The sequence below is a fragment of the Danio rerio genome, chromosome 17 (genome assembly GCF_049306965.1).
Source record: "Danio rerio strain Tuebingen ecotype United States chromosome 17, GRCz12tu, whole genome shotgun sequence".
Lineage (NCBI taxonomy): Eukaryota > Metazoa > Chordata > Actinopteri > Cypriniformes > Danionidae > Danio > Danio rerio.
Window position 1 is genome coordinate 30,108,505 of NC_133192.1, and position 18,168 is coordinate 30,126,672.

Genomic DNA, 18,168 nt, shown 5'->3' on the forward strand with positions numbered 1-18,168 from the left:
GGGTTAGCAGGAGTCCTGTTCATTTAGCCTGGAGTCATCATCTGTTATACATCAACAAATCAAACACGTTTATAAAGCCCTGTTTATGCAAATATGTTGATGCATTTCTCAAACAGATTCGATTTTTTTAAATCAAAAGCAACAACGAACAAAGGTTAATAATGCAGTTTTATTTATTAAACACTTTCATTGTAATCATATGTATCGTGCAGATTTAGTTTAAACTGCAACATTGAGCCAAATTGAAATATAAGTGACATTTTGTGGATCTTAAAAAAGCTCAGAAAAGTAAGATCTCATTCTCCCTCCAATATAACTTACCATTTAGCAAACTTGACATACATTTTAACTATCCCATGCTTTATGTACCCTCCTGACAGGCTCTTTGATGTCAGTATCCCACAAACTTCCCATTTGAGGTTTTCTTATTTTATTTAAACACTGTAATAATGGCATGATCTGCTGATTTCTCTCAAGACTGCGCAGACGCACTGGACATTATGCATAATTCATAGCAGCAACATATAAGTTTACAAGCTACTTTTTGAAGAATTGACGTTCCAAGGCCAGTAAACTCATCATGAACAGATATTATTACAGACTTTTTCGCGTTCAGATGAAATGTAGAAGTTATAAAACAGGAAACACAGCAACATTGTTATCAGTAAATACAGACGTGTAGAGTCATATTAATTGCATCAGTTCCTTATTACAACAGTTTTTTTTTGTATAGTTTGGGACTTGTGATTTCATTTTAGTTTCTTTTAGATGCCATGTATTCGTGCAAAGGAAAAGATGTAAGAGTGAAGATTTAAGAACCCTGTATTTGTACCTTAAAGCCACTTAATTAGTTATTCTGACCAATAGCCTGCCTCTAAATGATGGTTTTTATTTAAAACGTGGAAGAAATGTTATTAGCCCTTTATATAGGGTATCCACGGGCTCTTAAATTGTCTTAAATTTCAAAAAACTAAATTCAGGTAGCTTTATATGGACATAGGAAAATTAAGACCTACAACACCACAATATTTCAGTGAATTTAAGACTTTTTAAGGCCTAAAACACAATATTTCAGTAAATTTAAGCCTTTTAAGGCCTACAACACAATATTTCAGTGAATTCGAGACTTTTTAAGGCCTACAACACAATATTTCAGTGAATTTGAGACTTTTTAAGGCCTAAAACACAATATTTCAGTGAATTTAAGACTTTTTAAGGCCTAAAGTCTTAAACTCACTGAAATATTGTGTTGTATGTATTAATTTTCCTATGTCCATGTAAGTCTACCCAGTCGGGCCAACACCTATCCAATGAAACATCTCAGGAAAAGTTTTAACAAAATGTTATTTATTGACTATTTACCAATATAGCCTGCTTATCTTCCTTACAATAACATTACTTTTTCGTGTTTTTTAATGTTTCAACTGGGCCATTAGAAAAAATTCTTAGCGTTTAGCCTTGTGTTAAATTTCATTTATAATGGTCTTTAAAAAGTCTTAAAAATCTTAAATGTGACATGATGAAACATGTAGAAACCCTATTTATAGAATAAACTGATGATTAGCATTTTACTTAAACCCATACCATAAATCCTGAAGTGATATTTTCTTTTGTATAAATATGTATAAAGTATGGTGGCCAAGAGAGCTTAACATGCTGAAATTTAAGAAAATACGTGCAATTACAAAAAACACCAGCAAATTGCGAAAAGATCAGTTTGACAGCACACATGTTGCAAATTCTCACAACGCAAAAAAAAAAAAAAACCTGCCTTTTTTCTTACAACACAAATAAATGAATAAAACGCTGCATTATCTCACAACACTTTTAAATAACATGGAACACAAGGGAAACTATTGAAGGGGACCCTAAAACGTGAAAGACCTGGCTAGAGCTGTGCGATTAATCGATTAATGCTGTTTGTGTGTGATAGCCTACTAGCCAATTGAGTGTGCACGATTGAGTAATGAGTGTATTGATAAAAAGTCAAATGAAATTTCCCTTTGACACTCAATCTTGTAGCAAGCAACAGCAAACTAAATTTCAGAGTTGTTTCAGCCATGTTAGTTTGCTGAGTGTTCTGTATTTTTATAATTACTTACTATTATTTTGTGTTTTTATAAAAAGCTATATAATATGCTATATATTTATATAAGCCATATCTCCCTAATTTCAGTTCAACTTGTTTACAGAAAGGTAAGGTCATTGTATTTGTGTTTACTGTTTGCTTTAGAGAAAAATGAAAATGTCATTTCTGAATATTAAAATTAAAAATTAGTTAAATTAGAAACTAATTTGAATAAATGTTTAAGTAATTAATATCTTTTCAGTTCCTTTTTTAACTAACACTCACTGCATTTTAGCAGTAAGAAGCTACAATACAGAATAGGGCTGTGCAATTAATCGATTTTTTTTTGCGCTAATAATTATGACTTCAACTGATAATCATTTTGAGTTATCATGATTACAATTATGACCAAAATAATCACGATTATGATTTTTTATCCCTAATACAGAATACTGAGCTGAGTCTTGACTACAGACTACAGAAATCGCAGTATATGTAAAAAAAAAAATAAAAATCGCAATTATATATTTTCCCCAAATTGCGCAGCCCTAGACCTGGCTATTTAGGTTATGGTTATTCAGGCTAATAAACTACAAACGACAAGGGAAGCAGTATATTAACCTGAACAAACCAAAAACTCACCTTTCAGAGATCACCTACAACTTCACTGAGCAAAAGTCACAGCACAGCGGCGTCCGTCACATTTTATAGTCCACTTGAAACATTTCTGTTGTGTTCTGTTCTTTTTGCAAATGTGAGAAAATGCAGCCCATTAAAATGTTTTTGCATTGTGAAGATTTGCAGCACATATATGCTGTCAAACTGATGAGGATAATTTCTCAACTTGCTGTCATTTTTGTAATAGAATGTGTTTTCTTAAATTGCAGCACGTTAAGCTCTCTCGCTCACCGTAATAAAGATCCTATCTAAGTTGCAAAAAATAAAACGTTATTCTTAAACAGTTATTTAAATAAAAAAATTATTACTCCTGAAACTATTTCAAAATGTTTTAAAATAAACATTAACTGAAATATTATATTAATCATACTTATTTCATCTAGTTGCCCATTGCTCATTTTTATTTACTTTAATGTACTAAACTAACAAAATCTGAAATAAAAAAATTTGAATAAAAAGATATAAATAAAACTAACTAACTAACTAATAGAAATCACAAAAAATACCAAAATACCTTTCTTAACTAAACTAAAAACAATAAACGCAATTCAAAATATTCAAATGTATAAAATAGGATATTAATAAAGCAGCATTTGCTTATTTTGTTTCAATATATTTACTTTTCTGCACAGTTTTCTGTTAACCTTTCCCACGGATGCCTTAGTATTTCCTCACGGCACTTTGGTGTAAACTTTTGCTTCAGAGCAGATGGATGCTTCTGGAAGGTGAGAGGTGCTGGGGTCGTGGGTCTCAGGTGAAAAGCTGCAGGGAGCCAGGAAGATGGAGCAGGCTCATAGTTTACTGCTCAACGAGGAAGCCTGCAGTCAGCTGCCGGAGCACCAGAGGGCTGAGTTCGTCTTCGAGTGGCTGCGCTTCCTCAAGAAACTTCTCCCTGCCACAGACCGGGTGAGTCGAGGCCGCTGACAATAAGCTCTCTGTTTTGGAGTAGGAACACTTCTGTCTGTCTCCCTCTCTTTCTTTCTCTTTCGGACACAAACAGAAGCAAGCCTTTCAGAACAGACTCTCTGATTATTTGTCTGCCTTTCCACCGTCTGTTTCTCAGCCTGCAATGGACTAGCGATGTGTGAGTTTCTTGCTGATGACGTGCTGGGAAACACAATTAACACTACATTTGGCACGCGAGTCAAATTTACAGATTTTTTTTGTTTTCTTTACTATTAAAAAAGCCTTTAGTAAATGATTCCACGTAATCTAGTCAAAAGTGAATTATTCATTCATTTATTTTCTTTTTGGCTTACTGCCTTTATTAATCAGGGGTCGCCACAGCGGAGTGAACCACCAAAAGTGAATTAATAACAAAAAAAGACAAGGATACAGCAAGTTACACCCAACAAAGTCCATTGAAGCAACAATCTGATTTAACTTCTCCCACATCAGCATCTCTATTTAGATGATTTTTTTCGACCATTAATTCAATTCACATTTTAATTGTAGGACACTTAGTATAGCCTACTACACTTCAATTAGATAGAACTCGTTGTCTTTAATCCAGGGAATCTCAGACATGTCTTGGATGATGGTCGAGTGTCAATTCCTAAACATCTCCCTGTGTATTTTACATTACCTCAGTGTAACTAATCAATATAACCTTTCTCCCTTCTATTATTTATTACTCAAGTTGAGGGGTTCATAGTTCTTTAATTCCTTCCCTGGTCATACCAGCCCTTGACATCCAAAGTATTTTTTGTTTCTACTATGAAAATCAGTGGCTGAATTTTTTTTTCTTCCCCAACATTCTTCAGTATATCTTCCTTTGTGCTGAACAGAAGAAAGAAACTCAAACAGGTTTGGAACAATTTGGGAAATAGTTCATTTTGGGTGAACTATCTCTTTAAACTGACTAGAAGTATGCATGTAAATCAGATGTTTTATAAAATAAAGGTCAGACCGTGAGCTTTGACTCGTGCTGTGTTCTTACATTTTTTTTCTCTCTTTTAAATGTTTACATTGCTGATAGTGAAAAATAAAAGCGCACCCCTAAACAAAACAATATGTTGTGTTGGTTTTTGTGTGGCAGGCTGATGTAAAACAGAAACAGAAGCGTCTGGTGGAGCAGCTGACGACAGTACTGACGAGTTCTCCGGGTCCCCCGACGCGTCTGCTGCTGGCACAGTGCCTAGCACTAGTGTATCGAGTGGGCGACTCCCTCACGTCCAGCCTCACTGTGGACCGCTGTAATGATATTATCCGCAGCAAGGATGACTCTCCCAGCTTCCTGCCTACCCGACTGTGAGTGTCATAAATCTGTGGCCTACATGCACGCATCACGCACACCCACCGCCTGCACTGCAGATGGGCTTCAGCTTGATCCTCTGCCACTGACTTTACTTATTGCTCCCTACAGGGCAGCTGTGGCGTGTTTGGGTGCGCTGTATGAGCAGCTGGGCCGACTGCTCATCAACTCATTTAAAGAGACCACAACAAACCTTCTGAAAGCTATGAGGAGTGCAGAGGTAAGTGTGGCCTTGCAACATTATGTCATTTCAAAAACATAAAGATGTGACTGTACGCGATTGTGGAAAATCATGTTTTTGTTTGTTTTGATGACCAAACTTGGTGTTTTAAAGTCATCACATAAATAATTTTATCATTTTGCTCTTGAACGACTCATAATTTATCAAAACTTTGTGGACAGAATTAATTCACCATCATGAAGTTAAATCAAAATATTATATGATAAAATAAATGAATAAAGTTAGCCTGTCTCTAACATAAAACTTCAACACAGTCCTATCTCAATGTACTATTTTTTATTTATTTATTTATTTATTTTTGCTTATTCAAGAACATGTTTTACTCTGTATGCCCCAATAAATAAAAGTACAACCAGTCCCAGTACAATAAAAATTTTGGTTGAACAGTATTTTTTTTTATTTTTTTTTTTTTGGTGTATGTAAAGTTTTATCTTTCAGAAAGTTTGATATTTAAACATCTCATCTTGAATTAAACCACATTTGAACTTAAAGTAAACACAAGTTTCTGTGATTGATGTGATCTGGGATGCCTGTTCTTATAGAGAAAATTGGATGCAAATAATATTTTTATATTGTAGAAAATATATATTTTTGTTATTTTTTTTTTTTTAAATCTGTGTAATGTTTGTGTGTTGATGTGTCCAGTCTCAGGGTCGCTGTGAGATCATGCTGTGCGTTGAGAGGATTCTGAGGGGTTTAGGTGTAAGTGCTGTATCCTGTCACAGAGACATCTATAAAGCTGCTCGCACTGGTCTCACTGATCGCTCCATGGCTGTGCGCTGTGCTGCTGCAAAGGTACAAAAAAAAACTCAACCACATGCCTCAGTTGCTGATCATTAGTCTGCTTCACAAAGCATATATTGCTTATGGACGGGCAAGGGTTTGCATTCATAGATTACTGAAGGAAAATATGTTTTTTTTCTTTTGTGGAATCTTAAAGAGATCAGTTCACAACAAATTGATTGCACCATGTCATTTTATCCAGATTTATTCTACTAGAATGCTAATGAAGATTTTTTTTTAATCAAATTTGAAAGATTTCTTCCTCTCCGTTTAAAATTGTTTTCACCTTCAAAAAGTTTGTAAAGCATTCAAATAAAACATTTGTCAATCAAGCAATTTAATCCAGAAAGACTTACCAATTTCTTGATATGATAAACAATTTAAACTTTTATTCCCATCTAAAAACACTAAAATATGAAGATTTCTTAAGGCTTGTAAAATAATGAGTATTTAACTACAGTGGTTTGAACTGTAGTTTTGTCTAACGACTTAAAAGTTATCAGTATGATGGTGAAAACTGCATTTCTAGTCAAACCATCCTTCTGCAATCTTATACCAGTGGAAATGAGGGTAGCATTAATAGCTAAAAATGTGGGAGAGCGTTGCTATTAAGTGATTGTATTGTGTTGCAATATGGAGCAATTAAGTGTTGATGCTAAATCAAACGTAATTCACAAATACTTGAAAATGAATTGATTTAATGACAATAACTTGCGATGGTTACAACTGAATTAGTTACAACCTAACTCTATAAAATGATTAAACATGAAAGGATAAAAACGTGACATAAATTGTACCTATCTTTAATGTAAAATAAAGTTACCTGAGAGGGAGAGACAGTGGGGGAGAGAGAGAGAGACAAAAAAGTAGGCCCTGAAGATAGCTTGATAGCAGTAGATTTAGAGAAGAGAACTGCAGAGCAGGAAAAGCACAGAGCAGAAAAAGAGGCCAGAGCAAAGTTTACCATCTATTTAGTATTTTTCTTTGACCATGTGACCAAAGCCGAAATGTTGAGACGTACAATCTGACCAATCAACATGTGACCACATCCTAAGACCCTCAAAATCCACAAATTAACCAGGCCCTGATCTTATCAGTATCTGTCTTTGGATTCTGTACTGTCTTTCTTGGTGAGAAAGATATGTTTTGCCACATAAATAAATGCATATGATAATTTGGCTTCCTACACTAAACCACTAATTTCATTTGGATTTTTAAATCATTGAATAATAATAATAAGAATTTTGAGTAAACAGAATTTCAACGGAGGGACCAAAATCTCACAGATTTCATTTTAAAAAAATCGTTTACTTAAAAAGCACCTGAAAATCAAGTTATTGAGCATATATTGCAGACTGTTACTTGTGAAAGTTCGAATGCTTTTGTCTGTTCCAAGTAAAAGTTAATTTTTTTATTTTATTTAACTATTATTTTTACTTTTGGTAGTGTCTTTTGGAGCTCCAGCGAGAGGCTGTCTTCCTGTGGTCCACAGAGCTGGAGAATGTGGCCACTCTTTGTTTCCGAGCGCTTGAGGGCTCAAACTACGATGTCCGAGTCAGCATCTCAAAGCTGCTTGGCACTTTATTAGCATCAGCACTGGAGCCCAGACAGGCTATAGGTGGGTGGATTTCATTCAGCAGCATCCTCGGAGGACATTGATCATCTTGTCATGAAGATCATAAAAAATCCAAACCTTCCCTCCTCTCCTCTGTTTCCCACATGCCGCTTTTCTTTTTTGCAAATGTAACGCTCATCTTTCTCTCCCACTCCATTCCATCTGTTCTATCATTTATCCCCTTGCGCTGTCTCACTTTCTCTTATACTTCTCTTCTTTTCATTCTTCCTCCCCTGTTCCTCAGCTCCGAGGCCGGGCTCCAAGCGCAGCTCCCTGGAGGAGGTGATGGAGCTTCTGAGCTCTGGTTTCCTACGGGGTGGAGCTGGCTTCCTGCGGGCCAGTGGAGACATGCTGAAAGGGACCAGCTCAGTCAGCAGAGATGTGCGCGTGGGCATCACACAGGTCGCTCATCCTCTGTTTGTGCCACTGTTTTGATTTATGTCTTGGGTAAAAATGGGAACCGGTGAATGTTATATAACACAAAAAATAAATAAATTCTTCATTCATGTGCAGAATTTTCCCAAAAATTGACAAATCTGTTATAAAATTTTACATTGAAAAAATTAAATACCACTTGAAAAATGTAGTTTCTTTGGATTTAATTAGACGTGTAACGATTCGCCGCGAGTCGCTTGAAAATTGATTCAAATATTTGACTATTCAAATGATTAGAAATGTTGAATGAATCGTGATACATTTTTTGAACAGAGGGGGCACTGTGTTTACAGATGCAAGCTGGCTTTGCAAGCCTCTCCACCTCTTGCTCTACGCCAATGAGTAGGTAGAGTAGAATGACAGTTGTGAAGTGCGCCAAAAAAACACCATCTGTGCAAATACTGCGAAAAGACGTTTACTTGCTTCTTAAACAACAACGAATATAAAGCACATAAACCGCCAGCACAGTGAAAAACTACTGCAAAAAAACTATTATTAAGCCAAACCATGCTCTAACAAGTGCTACAAAGATAACACAGTGCGTCAGTGTTTTTATAATGAAAGTGTGAAGATGTTTTTCAGACTGAGACCGTTATTCTGTTTTAGAACCATGTATTAGATTATTTGACCCTCTCCTTTTCATATTGGTTTATACCAATTTTATTCATTTGCTTATTATTATTTACTATTTAAAAATGTTCAAGATTATCTCTTCTTAAGTGTATCACACTGATATTTATACTAATTAATTATATAGGTAATGTTAATTATTCACCTTCATAATTAAGTTCAACTCCTGTCTCTATCCTACTATATAATTAGTAATTTTATAATCAGTTTTTATGCCAATGGCCAGTCCCCCTGGTGCAGAGGGCCTATTGACCATCTCTGCACACACTGCTCTCTGGTTTAGGAAAGGCTTACCTCTCCACACCAGCCATCTCAGTCCTCAGTGGAAGAGATTTTTCAGCTGGGGCCGTTGTAAATGTGCAAAGACTTCAGCTTATGCCAGAAAACATAGATATTCTCATATTTCTTAAAATATGTCAAACCCCAGCACAGTCACAGTTTTAGTTTGTTTATATTAATTAGTCTTCTTTAGTTTGTATTCTTTTTTTTTAATAGTATCGTGAATCGTATCAAATCGTGAGTCGGGTGATTCGTTACATTCCTACATTTAATAGGCATGCTTTTCCTTAAAATTTTAACATTTGTTTTGTTTTTTCTCCATATTTTAAATAAAATATGAATTAATTTTTTTTTTAATTCTTTAAGAAATGGAGAAATATTTAAATATTTTGCTTAGCTGAGGTTAAAGCATTGGTATTGTTTCATTTAAAATGACCATTAGCATATCTAACAACATGTCACTTTTTTGTTGTTTTAAGCTATTTCCATTTTATGCTCTTAATGACATGATTTGAGAAAATGTCATCAGTGGTCAGCAGAAACAACATTTTTTTTCCTCTAATGCATAACTTTTATAAATATGCATACGTACAATGCACTTTTTAAAACTAGAATTATACAGTAGCTGAAAGAAAGCAGCAGTTAAGAAAGAGTTGATCACATTAATACAAATAAATCTGTTTAATGGCCTATATGCAGAGCTAGTGTTTTTTTAGCCAATTATGAACTTTTGGTGCAAGATTTATGTGACTACTTTCAATTTTATAAGATTTCTGTTCCAGCATCAATGTTGTAATGTAATTACAACGCCGTCATTAGCAGCATACTGGGGTACAATTAATTTCCTTATTTTAAAGACGCCTCGGGCAAATGGAATTCAATGCAGTGCATCTTGTTTGGTCTGATACACACTTTATATCGTATCTCATTCAGGCAGTGATGATTGCAGTTTTTTTTTTTTTTTTTAAGAAATCAGATCTTAACAGCAGCGATATTTAATAATTTTTTTTTGAATGACAATTCACTGGAAGCCCTGGGGCTTGCTGACTAAAAATAAAAGTCTCTGCGAATTTACCGCATTCAGCAATTAAGTCTTGTTTATTTTCACAGAACTTTCTCATCAAAAAATATCAGCATTGCTTTTAATTATAACTGTACAGCATGACTGGTTCTTCTACAATGAAGTATTTTTTTATATTTACTTTTTTTCTTTTTTTTTTTGCTGTTATTTTATTTAAAAATACATTTTGTATTAATCCTTTTGGTCTATGATATTAACCTGAATGCCATCGACTTTCTTTTAAACAGACATGTGTGGTGTTTGTGTCTATTCTGGGTGGTGTGTGGCTGGAGACGCACTTCTCCAGACTTCTTTCTCTCCTCATGGAGTGGGCATCTCACACGCGGGCCACACAATACCCAGCAGATGCTGTGTCTTGCCGCTGCTGTGTCTCCTTCATTCTGCGGGCCACTCTTGGCACTCTGCTAGGGGAAAAGGCCCAAATTGCCGCTGCCAAGGAGATCTGTCAAGTGATCAGCAAACAGAAGAGGGTTGTGGGTACGAAACTAGGCCAATATTTAGGTCTCCTTGGGTTGGATATTGAGTCTGGTGTATTAAATGTGTCCCATGTTTCTGTCAGATGCATCTCTTCATGAAGGAAACATGGAGACGCGTGTGAGCCCTGCGGATGTTGCAGCCAGTCAGCATGTGTTGGTTTGTGCCCTGCTGGAGCTGGGCAGTTTGGTACAGGACCTGAGCTCTACTGCTGCTCCATTGTTGCAGGACACTGGAATAGGTTTGTTATGCACTATTGGTCAACAAATAATTTGACCACCCCATTAAACCTTTTTAAGGCATGTTTAGATGCTGTATGGAGAGTTGCATATATTTACCCTCCTGCATTAAAAAAAAAAAGGAAAATACATGGCAAGTAAAATCATGGTTAAAAAAATGTATATTTATTTAACTATTGTATTATTTTACCCTTAAAAGGTTGGGAGTTAATGTAAATAAAAATTTATATAAATGAAAAGGTTAAATAGCTTATTTAGTAAACATTCCACTGACTTAAAATTACCTTAAAAATCTCTAATTTTTTCAAATTATTAAATTGTAGAATTATAATTATAAAGTTAAATTATAGGTTTCAGTTTCAAATAAAAGCTGTTCTTTAAACCAAATGCTCACCAATGAATGCTGAAAACTATATATTTCCACACATTAACCATAAACATTTCCACATTTTGTTGACTCAACATATTTAAACATTTTTTTACATTGTGACACTGAAAGGTGGAACAATTACATTCATTAAATAACAATTTCAGCTTTCCCGACACTGAAATGAATTGCATTTTAAAATATATTAAAATACCAGTTATTTTCATTTTCGATAACAGGCGACGCAGTGGCGCAGTAGGTAGTGCTGTCGCCTCACAGCAAGAAGGTCACTGGTTCGAGCCTCGGCTGGGTCAGGTGGTGTTTCTTTGTGGAGTTTGCATGTTCTCCCTGCGTTCGCGTGGGTTTCCTCCGGGTGCTCCGGGTTCCCCCACTGTCCAAAGACATACAGTACAGATTAATTGGGTTAGCTAAATTGTCTGTAGTGTATGAGTGTGAATGATTGTGTGTGTGGGTGTTTCCCAGAGATGGGTTGGAATGAGCTGGAATGGCATCTGCTGCTTAAAAATGTGCTGAATAAGTTGGCAGTTCATTCCACTGTGGCGACCCCAGATTAATAAAGGGACTAAGCCGTATATGTATGGGATAGGATGAATAGGATATTGTAAGTAAAATAAATTGTAAATAAAATAAAATCTAGAAAATAAAAGGCCTTAAAAGATAAATATAAATCTTATATTCATTGCAGTCCACAAGTATTGGCCAATAGGTTTATCAACAGCTGTAATTGTTTTCTCACTTTAGCTGGTATGGACAACAACCTATTTCTAACGCTTTGACTGTCTTTTAAAACATGTTTTAATAGATGTGTCATACTATAGCCTGGATGAAGGAAGATATCTCAAATAGGTGCAGATATTACACATCCATTCAGCTTCAGAATCATCCCAGGAAGAGCTCAGACTGGCATATGTGATTGTGACGACTGATTTCAATTGCTTTTTTTTTTCCTGCCAGGAATGTTGGACACCGTGATCTCTGTTCTTCTTCACCCCAGTGCATCTGCTCGTCTGGCCTCCGCCTGGTGCCTACGGTGTATTGCCGTAGGGATGCCAGCTCAGGTGGCGGTGTTGCTAGACCGCTGCGTAGAGAGGCTCAATGCCCTGAAGTCATGCCCAGAGGCCGTGGCAGGATACAGTGCTGCCATCGCTGCTCTGCTGGGGGCCGTACAGCTCTCTCCACTGGGAATATCACATTCAAAGGGCAAGGTATGTGTTCTTTGCCTAATCTTAAAACAAACAAAGAGTTTGTTCATGCTTTTTTAAAGACGTTCACAGTCTGTGTCCTATGCTCAAGACTTGTTCACACAGAAAGTGTTCAGCTGATTCTATTTTACTGGAGGTGTTTTTGTGCAACTGCAATTTCCAGTAGCACTCAGTAGCACTGTATGGACTCCCATTAGTAGCTTTCATACTAATTTCTTGTTCGTAAAAGTTGAGCTTGTGAAATACTGTCTAAACATTGAGAAATTAAAACTAATTCAATTAAGTTTATTGCATCTCATAAAAAATTAACCCTTTAAGGCAAATTTTATCCCTCCACAAACTTAAATTCCTTTATTTTATAGTTATATTTTATTAAAAATATTTTGGACCATTGTGGTAAAAAAAATATTTAGCTGACCGTTTTTCTTATCAGTCACACATAAGTAGTGAATTATGAAAATGTTTTTAGTTTTTTTTTTTTTTTTTTTTTTTTTTGGACTGTTCTATCTCTCTCCTTGGAATTCAAAAGAAAAAAAACAATGCACCAGTCACTTTGGGCACATGTAAATGTTGTTAGCATCATTCCAGGCATATTTCACATACATGATCAAAACTGATGCATCACTGCTTCCTCTTGGACTGGTTTCAGATGGTGATGACTTTGGCTGAAGATCTGCTGAGATCTGCAGCTCAGAACAGCAGAATCTCCATTCAGCGCACTCAAGGAGGCTGGTTGCTACTCAGTGCCCTCTCAACACTAGGTATGAGTTTGTGTGCTAGGGGTGGAACAGTGCTCGGGGAAAAAAAAAAAATATCCGTTCAGTTATCTTGCTCTCTGACTGTAATATGTTTATATCCCGCACTATTGATACTTGTTAGCTGCCACACTCATTCATGTCTGTGCCTTTAGTCGCTCAATCTCTGCAGTTGAAGCAGGTTGTTATGGTGTGTTCTGGCCCAGGGGCATCTGTTCTGTCACATCACGGTTTAACTTTGTTCCTTTATTCAGAGTTTACAGCGACTGTTTAACACTAAATGTTGCAAACTCATATGACTCAAGTTTTATCATTCTAAAGATCTGTGTTTCTGTCTTTCTCTCTCAGCTACCTTTTTTATTACAATTAATCAATAACATAAGACAAAAACAACAAAAGGCAAAAATTGTGTGAGTAAGATGGAAATAAAAACTCTAATGCTAAAATTGGATTTAAGAATGATGACATTTACATTGCAATAGGTATTTGTTTGTGTGTGCAGTGTATGCCGAACCAAACTACAAAGCGTACCAGCAGTTTTTGCGAACTGTTCCACCCCTACTGCCTACACATGATCTTCAATAAACACAAGATGTGTCTATACTGTAGCTTCAAGGAGTTAGTTTCATGCATATAGTCCCTTTATTTTGTTATTTTTTTATATTTTATTTAAGGTTCCACTGTAATGGAGCATCACTTGCCTCGATTGCTGTTGCTGTGGAAATGTGCCTTCCCGCTGTCTGTAAAGGATGTGGAGATGGAGCTGCGGCGTGGAGACTCCTTCACCTGGCAGGTGACCCTGGAGGGTCGGGCAGGAGCACTGTGTGGTGAGGGTCTCTCAATTATTTTAAGGGAAAATAAGATTTTTTCATGCACCATACAATCTGTTGATATTTTTTCTTGACATCATAGTAATAATAAAGATTGTTCGCTATTGATTACACATATTTAGGAATAAATATTCGCCATGATGTTTGATCCTCATAGCTTGTGGTCTTCCCTGTAGCAATAAAGAGTCTGGTGGTTCATTGCAAAGAGCTTCTCACTGATGATGTCATCTGTTGCTTTGTTCCTCTCCTGTCCTGTGCGGTGGCCCTACTAACTCAGTAAGTGGATTTTGTTTGCTTAAAATACAAATCAACACCATGAAGTTGTTTAAAGTGTGGCAAAATTAAATCCTAATGTTGACAGATAAATATTTGTGACATTTTTGTTTTTTTCCTCTCTTTATAGGCTGCCGTCTATTATTAAATCTTACGGAAATCAGATAAAAAATGCAGCAACAGTCTTTAAATTAAGAGTGTATGAGATCCTCAAGTTGCTTCAACCTAAAATCTATGAAGGTAAGCAGATTTTATAATTCTAAACTTGACTGAACTTACTCGGCGAGTTCATGACCCATGTCTCTCTGTCTAAAAGAAGCCATTTCTTGCTTTTCACACGGTAAAATTTGAGCTCAAATTGCCACAAATTCATTTGTTAAAGGGATAGTTCACCCAAAAAATTTTATTTCTGTCATCATTTACATACCCTTTACTGGTTCAAAACTTAACTGAGTGTATCTCTTCTGTTTAACACAACGTAAAATATTTTTAAAAATGCTGGTTGCTGCCCATTGACTTCTGTAGTATTTTTATTTTTACTATGAATGTCAATAGGTACCAGCAATCATTATTTTTCAAAATAATAAAGGTTTATAATAAATAATAATAAATAACTCATAAAGGTTTAAAATTACATGAGAGAGAGACTAATAGGAGATTGAACTAACCCTTAAGTATAAGTTACCACAAAATATGATGGTTCCCAATCAGAGGGTAACAACAAACAAAAACATTTAAAACATGAGGACTGAAATAGTTTTTCTTCTTTCTCCTGGTTTAATATGGCAGCACTCAAAAATCTGTTAATAAAAGTAATTAAATAGTTACAGCAGAAATCTTTGAGAAATAAATATCTTTTAACTATTTTGTTGGACAGTAAAAGCTTTTAAAGTACACTTTCTCTGACATATGAGTGTTCTTTTCCCTGCTGCTCTGATACTGTCATTTTAATCATGCTTTAGATTTTTAGAGAGCTGTTTAGGATTCTCATTTTTTTAATTTCTTGAAATCTCATATAGAAAATGAACATTTTGATTGGCCAAATATGTATGTATTTGTTTATTGTGTTTTGATTGTGTTGGCTCAGAGAGTTTTGGCACAGTTCTGAAGCAGCTGCTGAATGATCTGACCGGGCCAGAAATCACAGCATGTGCTGAGCGGAACCTGCTGCCCTCCCTGTGCTACAGCCAAGACCTGGCTCTGCTGGGTCCCGGACTGCAGGATATGGATCAGCGCTATATAGAAGAGCAGGTCAGGCAGCAGTCTAATCATCAGGGAAATAGCCTTGTTAATGTGTAGTCAGTGTCATTGATCCATGTCCTATTCAGTACGACTTTCGTATTTAATCTCAATGTATTTTCTGTCTGTGTGAAGCTGCATGGAGGTGGTTCAGGAGGTGGGACACTAGAATATGACTCATTTACCATCTTTGAGAAATCTCAGGAGGTTCCTACTCCGCTCCCTCCAGCCTCAGCTCTAACAGTGGCTGCTGTCCAGCTGTTTGGAGTGATTTTTCCCCACCTGAGTGTCCAGCAGAGGTATTTCCTTCATCAGCACAGTGAGATCTGTTTAAAAGTTTAGTTGACACAAAATTGAAGTTTTGGTCATTAATTTCTAACTAACTAAGCTTTCATTAATCTCCACTGTCGAAAATAAGATATATTGCATGAAATCCAAGAGATCCTTCATCCTCCATAGGCCACAATGGTCCTGACTCGTGCGGAAGAAACAGCTAAATAAAGTCGCGTTTTTAGTTTTATGTGTTTACAAAAATATTCTCGTAACTTGATAACATTTCAATTATACCACTGCAGGCTTGTGGTCTGTTTTGAGGTTGTTTTTTGGACTTTGAGCATGTAAGGTCAGTTGCTTTCTATAGAGAAGTTTTCAGATTTCACCACAAATGCCATGATCTGTTTTTCAAAGCCCAACATAGGACTCAGAGGTTTGGAATAACATAATGATGTGTAATTAATTGCACAATATTAATTTTTAGGTGAACTAATCCTAGTGTGGTGTGGTTATTTATTTGTATGATGACACTCTTAGTAAGAGGCCTTTTAGTTGAGTTCGTTTGAGAGAATCTTGATGTTGCTAAATACTTGTAGGTTCGTTCAGGGACTTTATTTAGGACCTTTATGCTAGCAGTACACCTTTACTTTCACATATAAGTTAACCAGTAACACTTGTAAATAATGAAACTTAAGACTTGCCAGTTAAATTGGGTATCTGGGAAATGTTTTGTTTTCCAAGTGATGCATCCCACTTTGTAAATTATGTATGCAGTTTGTTTGTTTTATGATACAGTCACTGGAATGTTGGATATACTAATGTTAACCAACATTAGTGTTTAAAGTTATTCAGATTGTTGGAAGTAGCTGATATTGTTACTGATAGTGAATCCTTTTGGGAACTGACCCTAATGAGAGCCAGAGGCTTTTGAAGTGCTTTCTTATGCAGCATAGCCAAATTTACATCCAGACATCTGCATGCATTTGCATAATTGGGGGCTGCTCTTGCCATGTCACATGCATTATTAAACACCAGTGGAAAGGGAAATGATACTGATCATATGGGGCCATCGCCCTTCAGTGCATCTTTTTTCCTGCTAACAGCTTGTCTAAAGGTTTTTTTTTAAAAGTTGGAAAACATAACAACAGATGAATTGTCGCCTTTTACAGTTGTTTTCTAGGGTTTTTTGTATATATGTATTAATATATGTATTTTATATTTAATATATGTAATATGTCAAATTCATAGTGACAATATTGTCAAATAGATATATTTTAAAGTAGTCATGCATTTTCTTTGTTCTATCTTATTTTAAGGGCTCAGGTCCTGGAGCAGTTTTGTGAATTTGTGCGACAGCTTAAAGGAGCTCGGCAGCAAACAGTCCAAATACACGTAACTGCTGCTTTCTTTTGCACTTTGAAGGTATGAAGCATTTTAACCATTTTAGGCATCTTTAACCAGTGCATTCATGCCATATAAAGCCTCTTTGTTTCTCTTTCCCGTTCTTCCTGTTGTGCTTTGTAGAGTTTGGCATCAAGTCGGAGGGAATTGGGGCCAGAGGAGGTCCAAAGACCAGCATTGTCTCTCCTGTTGGGGGCGTTGGAGGGCTCAAACCCTCTACTGCGCTGCATGGCTGCAGAGGGTTTAGCAAGGCTGGTGCAAGTTCTTAATGACCCTGGCTTCACAGTTTCCCTCACTCTCATGAGCTTTGACAAGTGAGTGGATTACAAAATCACTTTATTAAACAAACACTTAATATGGATCATCTGAACTGAATGTAAATGTATTCCAGACTGAAGACAGCAAGGGATGCCATCACACGCACAGGCCATGCCTTGGCCCTCGGAACGGTTTACCGTTATCTTGGTGGGATTAGCTCCCCTCAGTACCTCAGTGCCTGTGTTGGGGTTCTTTTTACCCTGTCCCAGGATAATACCTCACCAGAAGTACAGGTACTTATATTATATATTATATATATATATATATATATATATATATATATATATATATATATATATATATATATATATATACAGGAAATCTAATCATCCATATGTTAAAAACATAAACATGCTAGTGCTTTGTTGTAAACAACACAGACCTGTCGCATTGTAATATCAACTTTTTATAAGTGCAACTACATGTTTACAGTGCTCAGCACAATTGAGTACACCCCATTTTGAAAATGAATATGTTTATCCAATTCTCAGTGAATATAAGCAATGTATTTTGTTGCATTTAAACAAAACCAATTTATTAAACAGATATATTTATTAAAATAATATTTTAGTCACCAAACATATTTAGAAATTGTAAGACAATACTATTAAGTTCTAGCAAAATATTGCAAAAAAAAAAAATTGCAACTTACAAAAATTCAACAATATTTCAATTTTTTTTGCTTCAATTGATTTTTTTCTCCTTATAAGTT

At 35.8% G+C, this 18,168-nt stretch overlaps 1 protein-coding gene across 5 annotated transcripts in view; it reads left to right on the forward strand.

The window, feature by feature from the left end:
• heatr5a (HEAT repeat containing 5a) overlaps positions 1–18,168 on the forward strand; it is a 41,723-nt gene that overhangs the window by 371 nt on the left and 23,184 nt on the right. For 2 of the 5 annotated variants that reach the window (XM_009293121.3, XM_009293123.3), the window contains exons 2-19: positions 3,450–3,652; positions 4,785–4,996; positions 5,112–5,220; positions 5,887–6,036; positions 7,471–7,642; positions 7,884–8,041; positions 10,292–10,541; positions 10,624–10,779; positions 12,120–12,370; positions 13,017–13,128; positions 13,797–13,949; positions 14,129–14,228; positions 14,356–14,465; positions 15,313–15,476; positions 15,600–15,763; positions 17,054–17,159; positions 17,262–17,452; positions 17,530–17,689. In XM_009293121.3, the coding sequence (XP_009291396.2) occupies positions 3,527–3,652; positions 4,785–4,996; positions 5,112–5,220; positions 5,887–6,036; positions 7,471–7,642; positions 7,884–8,041; positions 10,292–10,541; positions 10,624–10,779; positions 12,120–12,370; positions 13,017–13,128; positions 13,797–13,949; positions 14,129–14,228; positions 14,356–14,465; positions 15,313–15,476; positions 15,600–15,763; positions 17,054–17,159; positions 17,262–17,452; positions 17,530–17,689 (2,844 nt within the window). In that variant the 5' untranslated portion in view covers positions 3,450–3,526. 5 annotated transcript variants of the gene reach the window in all.